General features: G+C 40.9%; 1 protein-coding gene across 2 annotated transcripts in view; it reads left to right on the forward strand.

Annotated features, from left to right (window-relative positions):
- FBN2 (fibrillin 2) overlaps positions 1 to 19,683 on the forward strand; it is a 134,515-nt gene that overhangs the window by 58,148 nt on the left and 56,684 nt on the right. For both annotated transcript variants that reach the window (XM_081213502.1, XM_081213503.1), the window contains 11 exons: positions 1,416 to 1,535; positions 2,450 to 2,575; positions 3,704 to 3,826; positions 4,143 to 4,265; positions 6,317 to 6,469; positions 8,115 to 8,168; positions 8,882 to 9,007; positions 9,992 to 10,117; positions 15,485 to 15,604; positions 17,156 to 17,293; positions 18,992 to 19,042. In XM_081213502.1, coding sequence (XP_081069628.1) covers positions 1,416 to 1,535; positions 2,450 to 2,575; positions 3,704 to 3,826; positions 4,143 to 4,265; positions 6,317 to 6,469; positions 8,115 to 8,168; positions 8,882 to 9,007; positions 9,992 to 10,117; positions 15,485 to 15,604; positions 17,156 to 17,293; positions 18,992 to 19,042 — 1,260 coding nt within the window. The remainder of the gene's footprint in view (positions 1 to 1,415; positions 1,536 to 2,449; positions 2,576 to 3,703; positions 3,827 to 4,142; positions 4,266 to 6,316; positions 6,470 to 8,114; positions 8,169 to 8,881; positions 9,008 to 9,991; positions 10,118 to 15,484; positions 15,605 to 17,155; positions 17,294 to 18,991; positions 19,043 to 19,683) is intronic.

Raw genomic sequence — 19,683 nt, forward strand, 5'->3', positions numbered from 1 at the left:
GGCAAAAGAAGCATCACATTTTGTACGCAACAAGAGTTTGAAAGCGATCCCAGGAAGAAAGGACAGGCTGAAGGAAAAAGACAATGAGCAGAATGGGAATGCTCTGACAAGAAACTATTGCCTTTTCACCACAGAGATGAAAATCACAAGTGGTTCAGAATGTATTGTCAGCTTCATAGAGTCCCAGAAGCTCCTACAACGTAGGTGAAATGGAAATGGGTTTCTTAAACTGTTGTCCATTTTACCTCTGTAATAAGGTTTATCTGCATAGATGGGGACGGGGGCTTCACCACTGTGAGCCAGTGTAGTGTAGTGGTTAAGAGCGGCAAACTTGTAATCTGGGGAACCGGGTTCGCGTCTCCGCTCCTCCACATGCAGCTGCTGGGTGACCTTTGACTAGTCACACTTCTCTGAAGTCTCTCAGTCCCACTCACCTCACAGAGTGTTTGTTGTCGGGGAGGAAGGGAAAGGAGAATGTTAGCCACTTTGAGACTCCTTCGGGTAGTGATAAAGCGGGATATCAAATCCAAACTCTTCTTCCTCCTCCTCTTCTTCTCCTTCATTTGATCACTGCTCATTACAGTATTCACACAGTTCTCCCACTTTAAGGAAGACATTGTGCATGATCTAATTGCTGCTGCAAAAAGTAGGAAGGGAGGAAGGAAGGAAGCTAACTCACTATTATGCTCACTATTATGCCATATGAAAATCTGTGCCATAAACAGCTGCTAAACCTCTTCCCAGGTGTGTGCTCAGGCTGTTAACTAAAACACTTTATTCAAAATCATAAATACGAATGGTTGTTGATTTAAGGAAATGTCCCTAAACAGAAACAAGGGGTAGCATTATATTCAGCAAGTAATAGGCTCACATGGTTGCTTTTCTGTAGTTAAGCTACATTTGGCAGCCTCCTCCATGTAAAGAGCCATGTCTTGTGAGTGCATTTGACTGCTGTGATGCTATGTGTTTGTCAATCCTGATACTTTGTTTTTCCGCATGATCCAAGTGTGTTGAACCTATCCTAAAATCAGCAGCCAGGCACATCTCCAAAACACAGAAAGGCAAATTAATGATGGAGAAACAATAACTCTGTGATTCAGTCCTAGTAATCTAGTGACAAGTGTATATTTATATTTCTTCATTGCTTTATTTTCTTTCTCTACCTAGATTTTATTTTTTTATTTAAGAAGCATGAGATGCTGCATATTTTTGAAAACAGACTGAGTGGGCTGCATTAGGTAATGACTGTATACTGAGAATCATGGTGCAAGCATTTTTATTTTTTTTAGATTAGTGTGTTGAGTCAGTTTCTGCTGAAGAAAGTGAAATTTATTTCTCTGTTCAGAAATTGTACTTGTTAGGAGCTTTTTGTATAACTCGTGAAATCTGATTGTCTTCTTTTCTGCTATCAACAGATGTTGATGAGTGCATATCAAATCCATGCACTAATGGAGACTGTGTGAACACACCTGGCTCTTATTATTGCAAATGCCATACAGGTTTCCAGAGAACACCTACAAAGCAGGCTTGCATTGGTAAGAAGGCCAATACTTCTGCAATTACTCATGCTTATATTTGACCTGAGTTTGATCTCCCACCCCCCTTAGATTATCAATACGATTTTGAATCGCCTTTTCAGCAAACGGTGACAGTGATGTAGTAGTTACAAACCCCACACAAATCTGGAATGGGAGTCCGTAAAATGGTTGGATGGTTTCCTGTACGCCTCCTGCTGGCGCCTGCTGCAGCCAAGCTGGTGCCAAATGTATTGCTGTACTTTCCTTTGGACCATATCAGTGAGACCGACAGGGAGGTCTTGTCATTTGGGCCAGCCCAGGACCTCCATACACACTGTCCGGGCTCCATACACACTGTCCAGTGCTACTAACACAGCAAAAACAATGTGGGAAGTAGCAGTTATGAGTCACCAGTCTCTGCAGCCACAGCAGGTGCTGTGATTCTTCAGCGGTTCATCTTTCCCCCAGAGGCACACACTATTGTCTCTCGAGACAGACGGATGCTAACAAAAAGAAAGAAAAGAAGTGTTATTACAGGAGCAGATTTTGTCAAATATGCTTGCATTTGAAAAATCAAGTGATTGTGGATAGATAAAATACTTGATATTTGGTATATATTAAAGCTATAGGGTTCACATCTCAAATGTACAGGACACAATCTAGCTAAATTTAGCTATGTGAGTTCCATTACACTAAGTAGTGGGACAGTGGTGGTGTCAAGTCTAGATCTGTAAACAGAATTCAAACATACTGACAAATTGCTTCATGTTTGCTTCCCAATAGCAAAATTGAAAAATATGATTTTCATTGAGTAAGGGGTATGTAAACCTGAGGTTTGGACGCAGTGGTCTGGAAGCAGTTTGTTGTTTTCTCCTTGAAACTAGTTGATAATTATATTGTTATTATTCTCTGTTTCCCCCCACCCCTCTCAGATCTTGATGAATGTATCCAGAACGGCGTGCTTTGTAAAAACGGCCGATGTGTGAACACTGATGGAAGTTTCCAATGCATTTGCAATGCTGGGTTTGAACTAACTACTGATGGGAAAAACTGTGTTGGTATGAGATAACTTGTTTCGTCTCTTTGTTCACTTTTAATGCTCATAAAACGTGCAAATTTCCATACTGTCCTGCCTTATGGCACAAAATAAAGTATATTCATAGGTTAAACATCAACAATTTGTATACTGAGACTATACTGTGGGCTTGTTAAAATTTCAGCTACCATTTCAGGTTTTTTTTTTATAATAACAAATTCAATTTTAACATAACTTTATTATTTATTTAGCCTTTGCCAGTTAATTACAAAATAGGTTGACATGTAGTACACTCTGGTCCATATTGAAAAAAGCTATTGCAGTTATCCTTCTGAAATTTGGCTGGATTCATGCCCTCAGAAGGATTTGCACCTCCCCCTTTTTTTTAAAAAAAGCAAATTTTAAGGTGCACAACACAAAAGCCCCAAGCCTCATTTGCCTGTAATTTGGGAGGCTTTACCTATCCTGCAGGGGCAGCTATTTCTGCATTTTTTAATCCTTTTTTTTTAAGGAACAAAAGTTGCAGGCATTTTTTATTTATCAGTGGTGAATGGAGATAAAATAAAGCAGACTGTTGGGCCAATAATGAATCATGGGGCCATGCCCTTGCTCTTTGTTTCCCCCCCTCTTCTCCTTCCATGTGTCTGACCAGTGTTTAGATTCTGGCTATTTAAAACCAGTTTTCTGAGACGCCTGAACTTTTGAACTGAATTTAAATGTTGTTTGCAAACCAGGATATGAAACCAGGTTCAGATTCCGACTTTAAATTCTGATTTAAGCAGCACTGCCATGCTTTATATGTGGGGCCGCCTTTGACGGTGGGTGGGATGCTTCAATTAATACAGAATGCACTGGCCATAATTTTTAGCACCCTGAGAAAATGCTAAGAGGACGTGCACTGTGAATGCCCTTCATGTCCACTTGTTTAAAGTGGATGAACTGAAGTTTTCACTTTCCAGTTGGACCACTCACTTAAGGTATAGCCAGGTTTGGCACAAAATGATTAAAATAAAGATTTGCCATTTATTTTGTGTGATTTCACCCATTTGTTTTTTTGGTAGAAAGATTCTCATTAGATGAGACAAATCTTGAAAGAGATCTTGAGTAGTTTCTTCAAGGATTAAATATATCTACTAATTCGTTTTTCTAGATCATGACGAATGCACAACTACGAACATGTGTTTGAATGGCATGTGTATAAATGAGGATGGAAGTTTCAAATGCATCTGCAAACCGGGCTTTGTCTTGGCTCCTAATGGGCGCTACTGTACTGGTATGTAAGACACCTTATTATGGCAATCTTGACTCTATACACACACAAACAGAGAGAGAGAGAGAACTATGGTTGTTTCTTTCCTACATATTTCACTTGTACTAACTTAGGAAAAGTTTCCACTGAATTGTGCCAGTGTTGAGGTTTGTGCCCTTTCATCAAATTTTGCCCTGAGCTTATTCATTGTTTATTTAATCCACATATGAATCTTCGGTGGAAGCAGTTGGTGAATGACATTAGAAGGCCGCAATTACACATTTTTATAAGAAAATCGTGGTTTCATTTACTAATCAGTAAAACGTACATTTTCCTGCAGATATTGATGAGTGCCATCAACCAGGGATCTGCATGAATGGTCACTGCATTAACACCGAGGGCTCATTTCGTTGCGATTGTCCGCCAGGCCTAGCTGTGGGAGTTGATGGTCGTGTTTGTGTAGGTAAGAGACACTTTTACAGTTTAATGTGATAAAGTTTAAACAAATATGGGTGAGAGCCAATGGTGGCAGCTGCTAGTACAGCAGTCATTCTGCTAGTGAGGTCCCCATTGTTAACGTAGTGCAACAGCTGGACCCAGTGGGTAGCTTGGGCTAGCAGAAGTGTTGCACAACACTAGAATATCATATACCATTCAGCATTACGGCCACTGGGGCCCTGTGGCTGGGACTGCATTGCTCTTTCGTCTCCTGAATGTTGTGTATCTTTTCTGCTTACCAAAAGAGAGGGGCAAGGCAGCAGGAGTTTGGCACAGTGCAGGGTATTGTGTATTGGAGCCAACCACTGCTGCTCCTGGGGTATGTGTGTGTGCATGTGCATGTGCACGTGCTGTTACTTGACTTCCACTTGTGCTAGCACTTCTGCCATGAAAATAGCTTTTGCAGAAATGCCTACTTTCCCACTGCTTGTATTTACAAAGATGAACTGCACCATGTGTTCTAAAGCCTATTTTGTCACATACTTGAAACAGATAGCACATTGTAGTTTCATAGTCCGTTTAGTCTTCTAAATGCAGTGGTACCTCTGGATGCGAACGGAATCCATTCCGGAGCCCCGTTCGCATCCTGAGTAGAGCGTAACCCACGACTGCGCGGGTTGCGATTCACCGCTTCCACGCATGCGCATGACGTCATTTTGAGCACCTGCGTGAGTGGCAAAACCCGGAAGTAACGCACTCCATTACTTCCGGGTCGCCGTGGAGCGCAACCCGAAAATACTTAACCTGAAGCTACTTCAACCCGAGGTATGACTGTATAAATAAACACTGCCTAATGAATTAGTAGTGTACACTATAGTTTTTCATCTTCTCCTGTGTTCTCTACTACCAACTCTTTAATAAATGCAAATTGTTCATTGGCAGTCTGGAATAAATCAATGAAAATGAGAATGTTTAGGTTTGGCATTGTGTTTATGATGCTGACTCTGTGTAATTCCAGAGCCAGACCCAAAGGGCTAAATTCAAAGTTGGCATGAATAACCTGTTCAATTCTTAAAATAATACCAAAGTTATATGGGGATTTTCCCCCCACCCCCCCACCTCTCAATTTGCCATAGATTTGTTGATGCTGGGGAAATTTGCCTTGCTGAAAGTACAAGTTTCAGGGCAGAAGCTAAAACCTACTAAGCCCTGGCCCCGCACTAGCAGTAATGTCTGTAGTCCAGGGTGTTTAATTCTCTTTTGGAATACACAATGCTGGTGCTTAAAAGAATCTAACTTGCTATTAGTTGTTAGACTATTTCTTCACTAGAGGCAAAATCAGGAATCGTTTAGGAAATTCAGTTCCCCAACAAGATGATATAATTACTCTAGACATGCAGTAATGGGAAGAAATCTTAAATAGCGCATAATAAAAAAAATCTTACTCATTCTTGTCCCTCTGAACAGAATTTCATAGTGTGCGTCTACTGTTAACAAATCTACTGTAAATTCTCTTTGGCTTCAAAACCCTTCTTGTTGGCTAAGCTGCAGGATCTTTTGAATGATCTAAGTGATGTAGGCAGAAACTGTAGGCAGCTGAAAAGTGTTTATAGTCTGAGAATTGGCGTATTTTATTAAACATTCTGCTTAGGGCTTTTAGTAGTGCTGACAAGCAGGTTAAATATTTAACAGACTGTATGAAAAGAAAATTTCATTAAGACTGCCGTACTATACACACGTACTCAGTAGACATGTATAGAATTGCAATGTAAATAATCTTAAATCATACATGCATTCATACAAACTCAGAAGTAACCTGCAGGAAATAAAGTTAAGTAAGACATATTAGAAATAACTTTGGGCATGAACGGAATATTCAGATACAGATATAAGCCTATGTTGGATGTCAACATTTGGTCGGTATTGGACTTTGTAGAAGCCAAATTTTGTATTCAGTATTAATTAACGAATTGTAGATGTAAAGGTTTTGGGTTCATTTTTTATGTGAAGAGTATTTCTTCATACCATTTCCAGTTGTAAGACAACTCACCTATTGTTCTGCCCGACTCCTCTTAGATACGCATATGCGCAGCACATGCTATGGTGGGATCAAAAAGGGAATATGTGTCCGACCTTTTCCTGGAGCAGTGACAAAATCTGAATGTTGCTGTGCCAATCTGGACTATGGGTTTGGAGAGCCTTGCCACCCATGCCCTGCCAAGAACTCGGGTAAAGTTGTGTTCTTCTTTTGATTACTGTGAAAAATGTATATTGCCCATGAAAACAGGGGAGTAGTAGTAATAGTCAGTCTGCTAGCTTCAGCTGGTAAGACAGCTGCAACCGTTTCTAGACCAGGATAGCCTGATAATAGTCACCCATGCACTGGTGATCCCTTGAGGTTGGTCTGGTAGCTGCAGCTGATGCAAAATGTGTTGTCTCGGCCGCTCCCTGGAGCAGGATATTGGCAGCATGTTATGTTACCCTGCTGTTGGGACGTGGGTGGCACTGTGCGTTAAACCACAGAGTCTGGGACTTGCCGATCAGAAGGTCGGCAGTTCAAATCCCTGTGATGGGGTGAGCTCCCGTTGTTCGGGCCCTGCTCCTGCCAACCTAGCAGTTCAAAAGCACGTCAAAGTGCAAGTAGATAAATAGGTACCACTCCGGCGGGAAGGTAAACGGTGTTTCCATGCACTGCTCTGGTTCACCAGAAGCGGCTTAGTCATGCTGACCACATGAGCTGGAAGCTGTACGCCGGCTCTCTTGGCCAATAAAGCGAGATGAGCGCCGCAACCCCAGAGTCGGCCATGACTGGACCTAATGGTCAGGGGTCCCTTTACCCTTTACCTTTACCCTGCTGTTAAAAGAATTGCACAGACTGCCAATTAGCTACTGGGCTAAGTTCAAGGTGCTGGTTTTGTGTATAAAGTCATATACAGATGGGAACCAGGATACCCAAAATATAATCTCACCAATAGATCACTGCACCCTGCAAATTAGGGTGGATACTATTTAGCAGTAGCTCTGTTCTGTACAATGTAGTAATCAGGCTTTCAGTGTTGTGGCATTTACTTTGAAAACTAGACAGGTGTTGTCTCAGTTGTCGTTTTCATGCCTGCTGAAGACCTTTGTCCAATGAGCCTTTCAGGTAGAGATCTTTCCCACTTTACATCTGTACTGGAATTGTTTTAAAGATGTTTTCTTTGTTTTATCACTTGTCGGCTGCCCTGGGCTCCTTTGGGAGGAAGGGTGGGATATAAATTTAATAAGTACATAAACAATAAAAAAAACCCTTACAGTACTTGCAAATGTTTTCGTTGTTGTTATTTTGAAATCTTTTTTATTGGTTTTTATGAAAACAAGTTTAAAGTAATTTTTCAAAGAAAAAACCTTTAATATATCAATTCATGAGGTTCCCTGGATCTTGTGACACCCCCCCATCCGTCCCCTACATGGGTCCTTATAATAATTTTTCTAAAACTACATATCCGTACATTCTCCACAGTTTCCATTTCTCTAAATTGTCCATATCTTTCGTTTCTTGACAAGTGGTTTTTAAAGTCCAGCTAACGTTTTTATCTGTTTGCAATGGTCTCCTGAGTAAGTTATGAATTTTTCCCATTCTTTTTTTTTAAGTCTTTATCATCTTGGTTCCTGAGTCTCCCGGTCAGTTTTGCCATTTCAGCATAGTCCAGCAGACTGGACTGGCTTGCCATTCTTCCCTACTTGGGACTGTTATTTCCTTCCACAGTGCTTGCTAATGTTAATTAACATCCAATTTGAATCGGCAGTAGTTGAGGTAACATGGTATTAAAACATAGTAATACTTAACCTACTTTTCTTACGTTTTTCTACCTTTTTGTTTTCATATGAGAAGCTGAGTTCCGTGGTCTGTGTAGCAGTGGCGTGGGAATTACAGTGGATGGAAGAGGTAATGCTCCGTAACATTTTACAGGTGTGACCTATAAAAAAAGAGAAGGAAATTAAAATAAATAAATAAATCATGTGCATGAAATCAGATAAATGGACAAAAATATTTTGTTCCTCAACCTCCTACATGCTGTTGTTTTAGGTACGAGGCACCATATTTTTTTTAAAGTGAACCAGACGGCTAAGCTGTTTTTCCACTGGAACCAATGGCAAAATTCTCTCTTGCTGCAGCAGAAGCATGGAATGTATTTATACATGTTCTCTTGGCAGTAGCATATACATAGTATTTTAATAAAATGAAAGAACTTTCATTCCTTAAAACTGTGCATATACTCCAAGCAGTTCCCAAGCAGCTTCAGGCTGCAGTCCTATAATAAGGAGATCTTATTTAAAATATTTCAGCCCAGCACTAATCTCAAAGCAGGTTGCCATATTTAAAGCAACCACACTGAAAAACAGTTGAGACCAGGTAAAAATACTAATGGACACGAAAATACAGCAGCAGATTAATATTCCTTTATTGTCTGGGCAAAACAGACCAATGTTATATTTTGTCTGCTGATGTTTAATTCTGGTTTAATTTATGCAACTTCAGTATGGTTGGTTTCACTTTTTACTAAATGGTTTTGCTGTAGGAAGCTAGTGCCGTGTATTGCTTGTCATTTAAAATATTAACTTCCTACATTAATAACCTTAATTATTTTATTATTGCAGATATTAACGAATGTGCTTTAGATCCTGACATTTGCTCCAATGGGGTTTGCGAAAACCTGCGTGGCAGCTATCGGTGTAATTGTAACAGCGGGTATGAATCGGATATTTCAGGAAGAAATTGTGTTGGTATGTTATCTGAACTGTATTCATACGATTTCTGCTGTGGCTGCCTATGATTCTGACAGCAGCAGGAATAGTGCTTGAAAGCTAAATATTGTGGTCACTGCCTTCCCTGCACAATAGAGGGAGTCTTGGGTACCTCAAACGAGAAAGAACCTTCCTGGTCTTCTGTTCTGCTAATTGAAGAGCTCTTTTATATCTTTCACTAGAGTTTTGTGTGGGGAAAGTGAAACCAAAGAAAGAATTGCCCTTTTTCTTGCGCAGGCTTTTGTGCAAAAGGAGCATGCTAGCTCTTATATAGAGCTGGATGAATTCTTTCACTGTTGCTCAGTGGGTGCAATGGGACCACTTTCTAACAGGTGGGTCACTGTTGCTTAATAGGAGAGGAAGGGGAGAGAAGCAGAGAAGTTGGTACATTGCAAATGTACAGTACCGGCAGAGCTAAACTGGCAGTGGCGTAGCGTGGGGGGTGCAGGGGGGGCTGGCCGCACTGGGCGCAACATCTGGGGGTTAGGGTTAGGGGGCACAAATCCACGGGTTAGGGGGCACAAATTACTTGCCTTGCCCCGGGTGCTGACAACCCACGCTACGCCACTGTAAACTGGCAATTTGTACAGTGCATTTACACACCAAACTCTGTACTACTTCACCCCTCTCCCTTCCAGTAAGCAAAACCAGCCTTCCTGCCAGGAAGCTCCTCCATACCAATTGAACCGCTTCTGCTTATAGAAGCCAGGGCTTTTTATCAGCGGGAACTCACAGGAACTCAGTTCTGGCACCTCTCAGGTAGGCGCCATTGCCATTCTAAGAGAACAACGAGGGAGGTGTTCATGGTGAATTCCATAGTGAATTATTCTAGAAGAGTATCACTGACAGAAGCATTTGTGGAATAGTGCTAATGTTAATTTTCCTTCTGCTATTGTGAGTGGGAAGGGGCAACACCATTCGTGTCGTACATACTAATAGGTATGATCAACTTTTCCTTTCCAGACATCGATGAATGTCTAGTGAACAGATTGCTATGTGACAATGGCTTGTGTCGAAATACCCCTGGAAGCTACAGCTGTTCATGCCCAAAGGGGTATATATTCAGCAGTGAAACTGACACATGTGAAGGTAAGATTTCAGCAGCGAAAAGTATGGATGTAGTCCTGAGTTCATAACTTGTTGTTGTTTAGTTGTTCAGTCGTGTCCGACTCTTCGTGACCCCATGGACCAGAGCACGCCAGGCACTCCTGTCTTCCACTGCCTCCTGAAGTTTGGTCAAACTCATGTTCGTAGCTTCAAGAACACTGTCCCACCATCTCATCCTCTGTCGTCCCCTTCTCCTACTGCCCTTCATCTTTCCCAGCATCAGGGTCTTTTCCAGGGAGTCTTCTTTTCTCATGAGGTGGTCAAAGTATTGGAGCCTCAGCTTCAGGATCTGTCCTTCCAGTGAGCACTCAGAGCTGATTTCCTTCAGATAGGTTTGATATTCTTGCAGTCCATAGTTCATAACTATTTATCTCATAAAACTAATTAAGAATTTAAAGAAAGTCATCGGTTATAAGCCTGAGTTACCACATTCTGTCGTCTTACCTAATGCAAAGTACCAAAGCTTCATTTCTTCCATTTTTCAGTTCCTGTTTTAAATTATTTTTAAGCTTGGAAACTGGTCAAATAGGCTATAACTACTTTTTGTTACTTATGAATTCATTTCCTGAATATGAATATCTTCCACATCTCATTAAGCTACATTAAGTTGCACCAGCACAGAGCATCTATGCAGCCAATTGTTCTTCAGAGACACCTGCAGAGAATTCCTTTGGGCCACAATCTATAGAATAGTTGCAGTTTGCTGCATCTTCCCAAGTAGACTGAATGACTGGAGGTCTCATTGCTGCCGAATGAATACTAAACTTGGAATGGGCCCTTTGTTACCACTACTCCTGTGTATATTATTTTGATGATGAAAAGCTAGAATGGGCCACTAAGACAGCAATTTCCCAGGCAGCATTGTTGCTAGGGCTGAACTTTAGTTAATGCCAACCTAGCCCCAAGTCATCATCTGGGTAAGCAAGCAGATGCCAAGGACTGTTCAGCTTTCATGGTCACTGTAGCATCCTGTGTCGCTTCTTATTTTTTAATTATAGTCAGGGGGTGCTCTGTTGAGCATATACATGAGTGTTTCCCAAACTTGGGTCTCCAGATGTTTTTGGACTACAATTCCCACCATCCCTAACCACTTGCTAGCTAGGGATAATGGGAGTGGTAGTCCCAAAACAGTTGGAGACCCAAATTTGGGAAACACTGATGTACATGGTTACAGGTGGGCATTTATCCCAGGTAAATGTATTAAGCATCAGGACAGGAGGATAAAACTCCAATTTTATTCCTGTCATGTTGGCTCCATGATTTAAAACGCAAAGCTGTGCTTACTCAGAGTATTTTTATTTATTTTTTAAATCAACGTTTTTAGTTAGGTTTCTGCACCCTCCCGGTCTAACACAGGGTTGTCCAACACATCACCCGTGGACTGCATGCAGCCCTTGGCAACATTTGATACCACTGCCCTCCCCGCAGCCCTCACACTTCCTTTCCAAAGCTGGGTAAGAAGGTGCTGGGCTTTGGAAAGGAGGCATGAACAACCTTGACAGAGTCCAGAGTCCTCTTGTTTCCTTTGCAAAGCCTAGTTAGCGCTTTCCCAGCTTTGGGAAGGAGGTAGGAGGGCTCTGGGACCCTGCCAGAGCTTTGCGCCTCACTTAGCTGGCTTTGGGAAGGCAGCGCAAGGGCGGGAGGGATATTAAATTTTGGTTCCCCACCCCACCGCATGACAAGGCAGTGTGTGGCCCGCGGGTTCCATCTTGAAGTACTCTTGCGGCCCACTTGGACTGCCCTGGTCTAACATATCATGCATGTAGAACTGGTTGCAAAGCACACGGAGTGGGGAGGGCTGGGGAGAAAACAGAAATGTTACTTATGTGCCATTTAAAGAGCCCCCATTATTGGTAATGTCATTCAGTTCAGGGTCTAAAATTACTAGGCTACACCACTGATCCAAAAGCCCATAGGATACAGTGGAGCTTCCTTTCCATGAACAGAGAGGGAGATCCATGGGGTAGGGAAGAAAGTCCACCATTGTAGGCCGCCTATTGCAGACGCAGAAAGCTTGATCACACATGGTTCTTTGCTGTTGGTGCTGCAGTCTGATTGGTCCTAGAACAATAGGATTCAGAATGCAGCAGTCTGATTGGTCCTAGAACAATAGGATTCAGAATGCAGCAGTCTGATTGGTCCTAGAACAATGCAGCAGTATGATTGGTCTGCAGGAGCCACCCAATCCAGCTCCAGGTGGAAGTGAATCCGCAACCTGATTGGCCTACAGGAGAATCCTGGAATTAGCTAATCACGTGTGGCCCATTGTATAAATAATGTATATAAAGCAGATATTTTGGGAGAACATTCATTCCTCACTACTATGAGCTGAATAAGGAGCATGAAATCCACACTCAACTCCGAGTATATTTCACAGTGGTAACAGTGAAAAGGGTTGTTCCAGGAACTTGAATTTGCTCAATCCAGACCCTTCTATTCTCTATCCCCATGACTCCCACCTCCTGGATGGGGATAAAAGTATGCAAGTCCTGCAGCTGGCTTACTGATTTATCTCCTATTGGGATAAGTGGGAGGGAAAGACTGGAAAATGACCAGGAATATTACCCCCTCCCACCACCAAACATTCCTACCATCTGTTCTGCCATAAAGTAACTCAGCAGGGCTTTGAATTTTATCTGTCTTCCACCAGGGAGTCTCCCTTTCTTACTCCCTTTGGATTGTTCTGTCCGTTAGCCTGAGTCAGCTTAGCCATAGATTAATACAGACCGCATCCGGGTTGATTTGATAACATCTAAAAACTTATGTGTACTTTTGAACATACAGTGTCTACTCATTTTTATCGCCACATAATTCTCTTGAATTTCCCATGGCATTTGAGTAGCATTTCCATATTTATAAAGAATCAGGAGCATTCAGATACCAAACAATCAGCCAAGACTTGCACTTGGATTGGCTATGGAATATTTTGTCTTGATTTCATAGTGAATTTAAATTGCCCCTTTCAGGAAACGACTTGCTTCTTGAACTAAACTCAGTTATCTATGAGTTTAACTAAAGTAAACTCGCTTTATAGATGCTTCACTTCTGCCAGAGTCAATTCAGGTTTAGTTCCATGAACATTTACTAAATCGTCTGATGTAAGCCTTTTAATATCATGGTGAAGTTGTTTGAATTGTATAATAACGATATAGTCATGTCTGTGAAAAGCACTTGCAACACAGACATTTCCCCTCCCCCAAGCGCAATTAAGATGATTCAGCAGGGACTAGACTTGCAGTTCTGTTCAAATGTTATTCTTCAACCCTGAGCTTCCATAATTTTTGAAAACAGACTACAATTCTAAAACCATTTACTTTGAAGAAGCCTGATCAAAGCGCAATAGGGTTACTTGGAACTCAATGACAGCTTAAGTCTGTAATCCTTATACACACTTTACCTGGAAACAAGCCCTATTGAAAATACTGAGACTTACTTCTGAGTAAATACGCGTAGGATTACACTGCATGTTTTTATAGGCGCTCAAATGGTCGTGAGTGTGTTTTATGTCCTAGTATCATGGGGAGTTTTATTGTAGGCTGAAGGTTGAAATAATACAAGAGGGAGATGCTAACTGGATCTGTTCATCTTGATATTTATCTTCAAAGCACAGCTCTGGCTATAAACGTGTTCACACAGTTGAACATGAATCCAGAACACAAACAACAAAGTATAAATCACTGTAATGTAATCACAAGGGACAATTCCAACTTTGGCTTTGACTCTGAAGAAATGACTAGGCAAACTAAATATGTTACTTTTACAAAGGTCAACTCACAATATAGCTAGGCTACATTTTTCAGTATTAAGAGTATAAAGAATAGATGAACTCAAAAACTTATTAATGTTGAAGGATGTCATTTTAAATTTTCTTTCAAATAATGCTACTACAAAAAAATGCCCAATTTTTTTAGTTTTTATTTTTAAACATAGATGAGGATCTTAGGAAGTTAGCTTTGTGTCTTAGTTGCACTGTGAAACTGTGGACTTCGAATGCTTCCAACCAGTGTTTCCTCTGATTAAGTAATGCAGTCTGGAGCTATCCTGGGAATTTTGGAGTCTCCCCTGTGAACAAGTACCCGAAATGTCTAGATATACAAGTATCCCAGATGTCCCCCTCTCTCCCTCTCTCATTATATATGTATATTTATATATATACTGGTCAATAATCAGTAGAGTATCCCAGATGTTCTAACCCAGCCTCTCCTCAGGCAATGAACTGTTTTTAGCACTCTGGTCTGGAGAATCTAAAAAGGGGTGCAAAGGAGTATTTCTGGAGAAATACAGATTTGGGATGGGAATGGGAGAACAGAGTAGCATATCATATTCAAAGGAAGTATAAGTGGATTTTTTTAATATATCTAATCTGTGTATTTATTATTACCTACTAGGGTATATTTATCCAGTATTTAACTAGCTCTTGTGTTTAATTTTTCACTTATTTTTTAATTTTAGGTTTAGTGGGTTGGATTTAGTTCTTAGTCCCTCCTTGAGAAAGTAATTAAGTACTAAAATGTATTGCATTCCTGAACCATAACATGAACTTTCTGTTTGCAATAGTACCGTATGTCTTGCATGATATAAGACTCATATCAAAAAAGATTCAGGTGAACTGCAAATATATTTATACACACAAAACTACTCTTTAGAGAATTATCGAAAATTACTTTTTCATGATTAAAAAAGTAGAGTTCAAGCTAATTTTCCTTTTTTAAAAATTAAAAAAAAGATTGATATTGTTAGGTTGGGTTGCACACCTACATACCGACCTACTTAAAAACAGCACATGGAAAGCCTGAGGTTGAGCCATGGAAAGGGACAGGTGAAGTTTAGGAGTGGGGCTAGTAGGGAGATACTATTTTGTATATTTATTATAGTTGCAGCATTACTTTTTAGGAAGTTTCCAGGTCTGTGGAGTCACAGACAGCATTGTAATGTTTAGTTTCTTAATTTTCCCAAAGCCTCATGGAGCCATAAAATGACAGAAACAATACAGCCTTTGTTTGGCCGCAGTACATTCTGGCAGGGAGTGGATTGCTTTCCATTAAATGGGCTTTGATTTCTCACAAGACAATTATAATTTATTCTGGAAAACAGTTTCAGTCCAAGTTCTTGGAAGTTTGTTGCTTTATGCGAAGCAGCCAGTTAATTAGCACTTCCCAAAGTATGCAAGCTGTCTTCTGCCCTACATTCTCTGCATTATAGAAATTTAGTTTAACGCTTAAACAAAAAAACGTGAACAAATTTTCCAGACATTCTGGCATAACATGGTTCATGGCAGGGTTTATACATCATAATATTTTCCAAAAACACATGGCGAATCTAACAGTGTCTTTTCCTTCTGGATTATAGATATAAATGAATGTGAAAGCAGTCCTTGTGTCAACGGTGCCTGCAAGAATAATCTTGGTTCTTTCATCTGTGAGTGTTCATCTGGCAGCAAACTAGACTCTACGGGTTTCATCTGTATTGGTGAGTCTATTGGTTTGTTTTGCTGTTTAAACAAAAGCACGAATTCCGTTGGCTATTGTGCTGAGTTAAATTCAGTTGACTACATTCCTTAGAGAAAGAATGGTATCTGGAAATATCCAACTTGTAACACAGCAAGGTATTGCTCCCTAGAAAGAATTTATCAAAATAGATCAAGATTCTCATTTTCTCCATGAGAGTTGTATCAAACAAAGTTTCAAGAATAATATTTCATGTGCTGTCTTATCTTGGACTTATGAAATACTGAATATGGTGAGAAAAGTTTTTTCTGGCTCTGACTTTCAAGAGAGACCCGCTTCACTGTTGATACATTTTATAGGCCAGAGATGGGAAGCGTTAGCCTTCCAGATGTTGCTGGACTAGAACTCATTCCTGATGACAGGCCATGCTGCTTAAGGTCCATGGGAGTTAGAGTCCATCTGCACTTGAAGGTCCACAGGTTCCCACTCTGTTCCAGACATTTTGGGAACTTACACCTTTGTGTCTACATTAATATTTCTAATAAGGCTCAAAGAATGATTTTTCATAGTGGTATGTACAATCCAACCTGTCTGCTGACCAGTGGGACTTAACATAACATCTTATGTCTAATGCCTTCATGTGATGGTGGTGGGATCCAACAGATCCAGGACCCGCTCAGCCCCTCCCCACCCCAGGACATGTACTGTTTCAGGGATTTCTGCTATCTGCTGCCAGCAAGCAACACTTGCAGACTCCTGCCCAAACTGGGAGCTTCATGCTAGTGGAATGACACTGGCATCTAGTGGAATGACACTGCCCCTGATACCTGTATCTCAGTGGTCTAAACTCAGTTTATAAATGTGGTTCTGTTTTTCACTATTGCTAAGTGGAAGTTACAGATCATGATTATTTTACAATGCGAGCCTTTTCATGAATATTCAGAGGTAAGTTCCATTGTATGTAAATGTGTATGGGCCTGCAAGGAGAAGAGTCAACAAGCCCTCCCCTGACATGCAAGCTTTTTGTAAAAAAAAAAAACCAACCCACCCCCAAACCTCTAAGACCCAAAATAAGAACAAATACACAAAGGTGTGTAGTTTGTCTCTGCAATGTTGGCAGTCTTTACCATTGATGAACACGGGTGGTGCTGTGGTCTAAACCACTGAGCCTCTTGGGCTTGCCGATCAGGAGGTCGGTGGTGAACTTCAGTTCTCTGTCCTAGCTTCTGCCAACCTAGCAGTTCGAAAGCACACCCAAAAGTGCAAGTAGATAAATAGGTACCACTCCGGTGGGCATTTCTGTGCGCTGCTCTGGTTTCACCAGAAGTGGCTTAGTCATGCTGGCAACATGACCCAGAAAACTGTCTGCGGACAAACGCTGGCTCCCTCGTCTGCGACTGGACTTAATTGTCAGGGTCCTTTACCTTTACCTTTTTACCATTGATGAACTGGCAACTGGAGCACAAACTACTGCAAGCATCCCAATGATCAGGCTGGCTGTAGCCATTTTCACTTCCAACACTGATGACACAGGTGGATTATGAATATCCTGTTTTGTTTTAATTCACTGCAGACAGTCTGAAAGGAACATGTTGGCTGAACATTCAAGACAATCGTTGTGAAGTGAACATCAATGGAGCTACTCTAAAATCAGAATGCTGTGCTACTTTGGGAGCTGCTTGGGGTAGCCCTTGTGAGCGCTGCGAATTAGGTAGGATTTTTTACTTTGCAATGTTCTCTAGCTACTTGGCAGAAATATGTGAGTTGTTTCAGTGGTGGAACATTGCTTTATAACTGGCTGACTGTATGCATCCTTTAAGTAAAGAAAAGTCTGCTTATTAAACTCATTTACGGTGTTACCAAATATATTTAACTGGTCTGGATTCAGACTTCCCAGGAATGGAACTCTCCTAGTGGAATGCTTCTGCTGAAGGGAGAGGAGGTGGTTTTTCTATATTTCCCCTTCCCCCTGTAGCCACCTATGCACCCTGAAAATCTACTCCAGATGTTTGCAAGGGGGGGGTTCCAGAAAAGCATGGGAGGTGGCAGTGTAGGTTATTATTATTATTATTATTATTATTATTATTATTATTATTATTATTATTAAAGCCACCCATCTGGCTGTGTTGCCCCAGCCACTCCAGTTTGCTTCCAAGAAAATATTAAAACACAATAAAACATCACCCATTAAAAACTTCCTTGAATGGAGCTGCCTTCAGATGTCTTCTAAAAGTCAAATAGTTGTTTATCTGTTTGACATCTGATGGTAGGGTGTTCCACAGGGCAGGCGCCACTGCCAAGAAAGCCCTCTGCCTGGTTCCCTGTAGCTTCCCATCTCACAGTGAGGGAGCTGCCAGAAGGCCCTCAGAGCTGAACCTCGGTGTGCAGGGTGGATGATGGAGGTGGAGGCCCTCCTTCAGGTATACAGGGCCAAGGCTGTTTAGGGCTTTAAAGGTCAACACTAACACTTTGAATTTTGCTCGGAAACATACAAGGTTGAAGGCAAAAGGAGAAATTGGTGAAAACCTTCTCCCTCTTCTTCCAGCAGGATTAGAATCCCTTCCGTGTGTGGAAGGGGAAATCTGGGTACAGACCATAATATATTCTCTGTGTAATGTAATGTATGAATGTACATTTGTAAGTATTGTTAAATAAAAGAAAGTGTTCACTGGTTAAGAATTCTGAACTGTCAGTCACAAACAGATGTTAACATCTCATTTCACATTGTATGCAAACCAGGAATTTTTGCAGTGATTCATTTCCTAATTATGTGATTTAAAAAACTATTATATTACATCATCTTCCAGTATTTAAAGAAAGTAGCAGCATACTGAAGCAGGGCAAACAGAGTGCATTCACTCATTTAAATCCTATTCTGCCGTCAGTTCAAGTAAAGCTCATTTCTGCTTAGACATCCTGGATAATAGGAAGAATGTATGTCTTTGGTATATCAGGAAGAGGGGTTAAGACACTGAAATTCAGACAGCCAAAAACTTTAAGGCTCAGGTCCTCTCAACTTTTTGCACAGGTGTGCATGAGGATTTCCATGTCGAAATGATGCTATTTTCTCTTGGCTTTGAATCAGCTGTAAGAAGGCGGAAGGATGTACCTAGATTCAGACCCCCCCCCATCTGAGTAGGGTTTGAACTACAGTTGTCATTTACCTTGACCACTGGCTGTGTTGGCTGAAGCATGATGGGTTTTGGGATTCTGTCACATCTGGAGGGCCACAGGTTTCCCATCCCTAATATACAGTAGCTTGTTTATATTTCATTTCTTAAACTTACTCATGGGCTAAAATGCTTGAATTTTATCAAATCTGTTAACAAATATAGCTTTTGGTCCCCTTCATGGCAACTCGGCCTCATTGACCTAGCATGTTCTGAAATAAATTTTTGCTTCACTGCAGACACAGCATGCCCCAGAGGATTTGCAAGAGTCAAAGGTGTTTCCTGTGAAGGTACAGTTATTCTTTGTTGTTCTTTTTCACAAATGTAATTATTGAACCTATTTATTCTAACAACAACAACGCCTATTGAAGTCAAGGAACCACGACTCCAAGCTGCTCCATATCCCTTATCCTTTCTCATTTTTGGGCATTATTTTTTTTAAAAAATACAATTTCTAAACAACCACTGAGTCAGTGAAAAGGCTGAGGGGGTTGAAGAATGTGATAAATGAGGCGTGGGACAGTTCCTTGATCTCATTCAGCATGCCAATTCTTATATTCTCATATTCTTATATTTCCTTAATTGGAGCAATGTGATAGTATTAAATAGAGACATTGGATTCTTATCTCATTATACATGATAAAGCTACTTTTAGCCATCTCACCCCTTGCTTTTTCCTTTTCTGCAGTCATAACAGGTTTACCACACCTATCAGCCAATCACCCATTCCCACCACCCTTCTGAAGTAATACCCCTCCCCATCCTCTCACTATATATAAGGGTCTGGTGACTTCTGTTTCAGTGTACCTGAAGAAGTGTGCATGCACACGAAAGCTCATACCAATAACAAACTTAGTTGGTCTCTAAGGTGCTACTGGAAGGATTTTTTAAAATTTTAAAATTTTATTTAGTCTCAATAAAATCAGGATAA

The sequence above is a fragment of the Podarcis bocagei genome (assembly GCF_964188305.1).
Source record: "Podarcis bocagei genome assembly, chromosome: 11".
NCBI classification, from domain to species: Eukaryota; Metazoa; Chordata; class Lepidosauria; order Squamata; family Lacertidae; genus Podarcis; species Podarcis bocagei.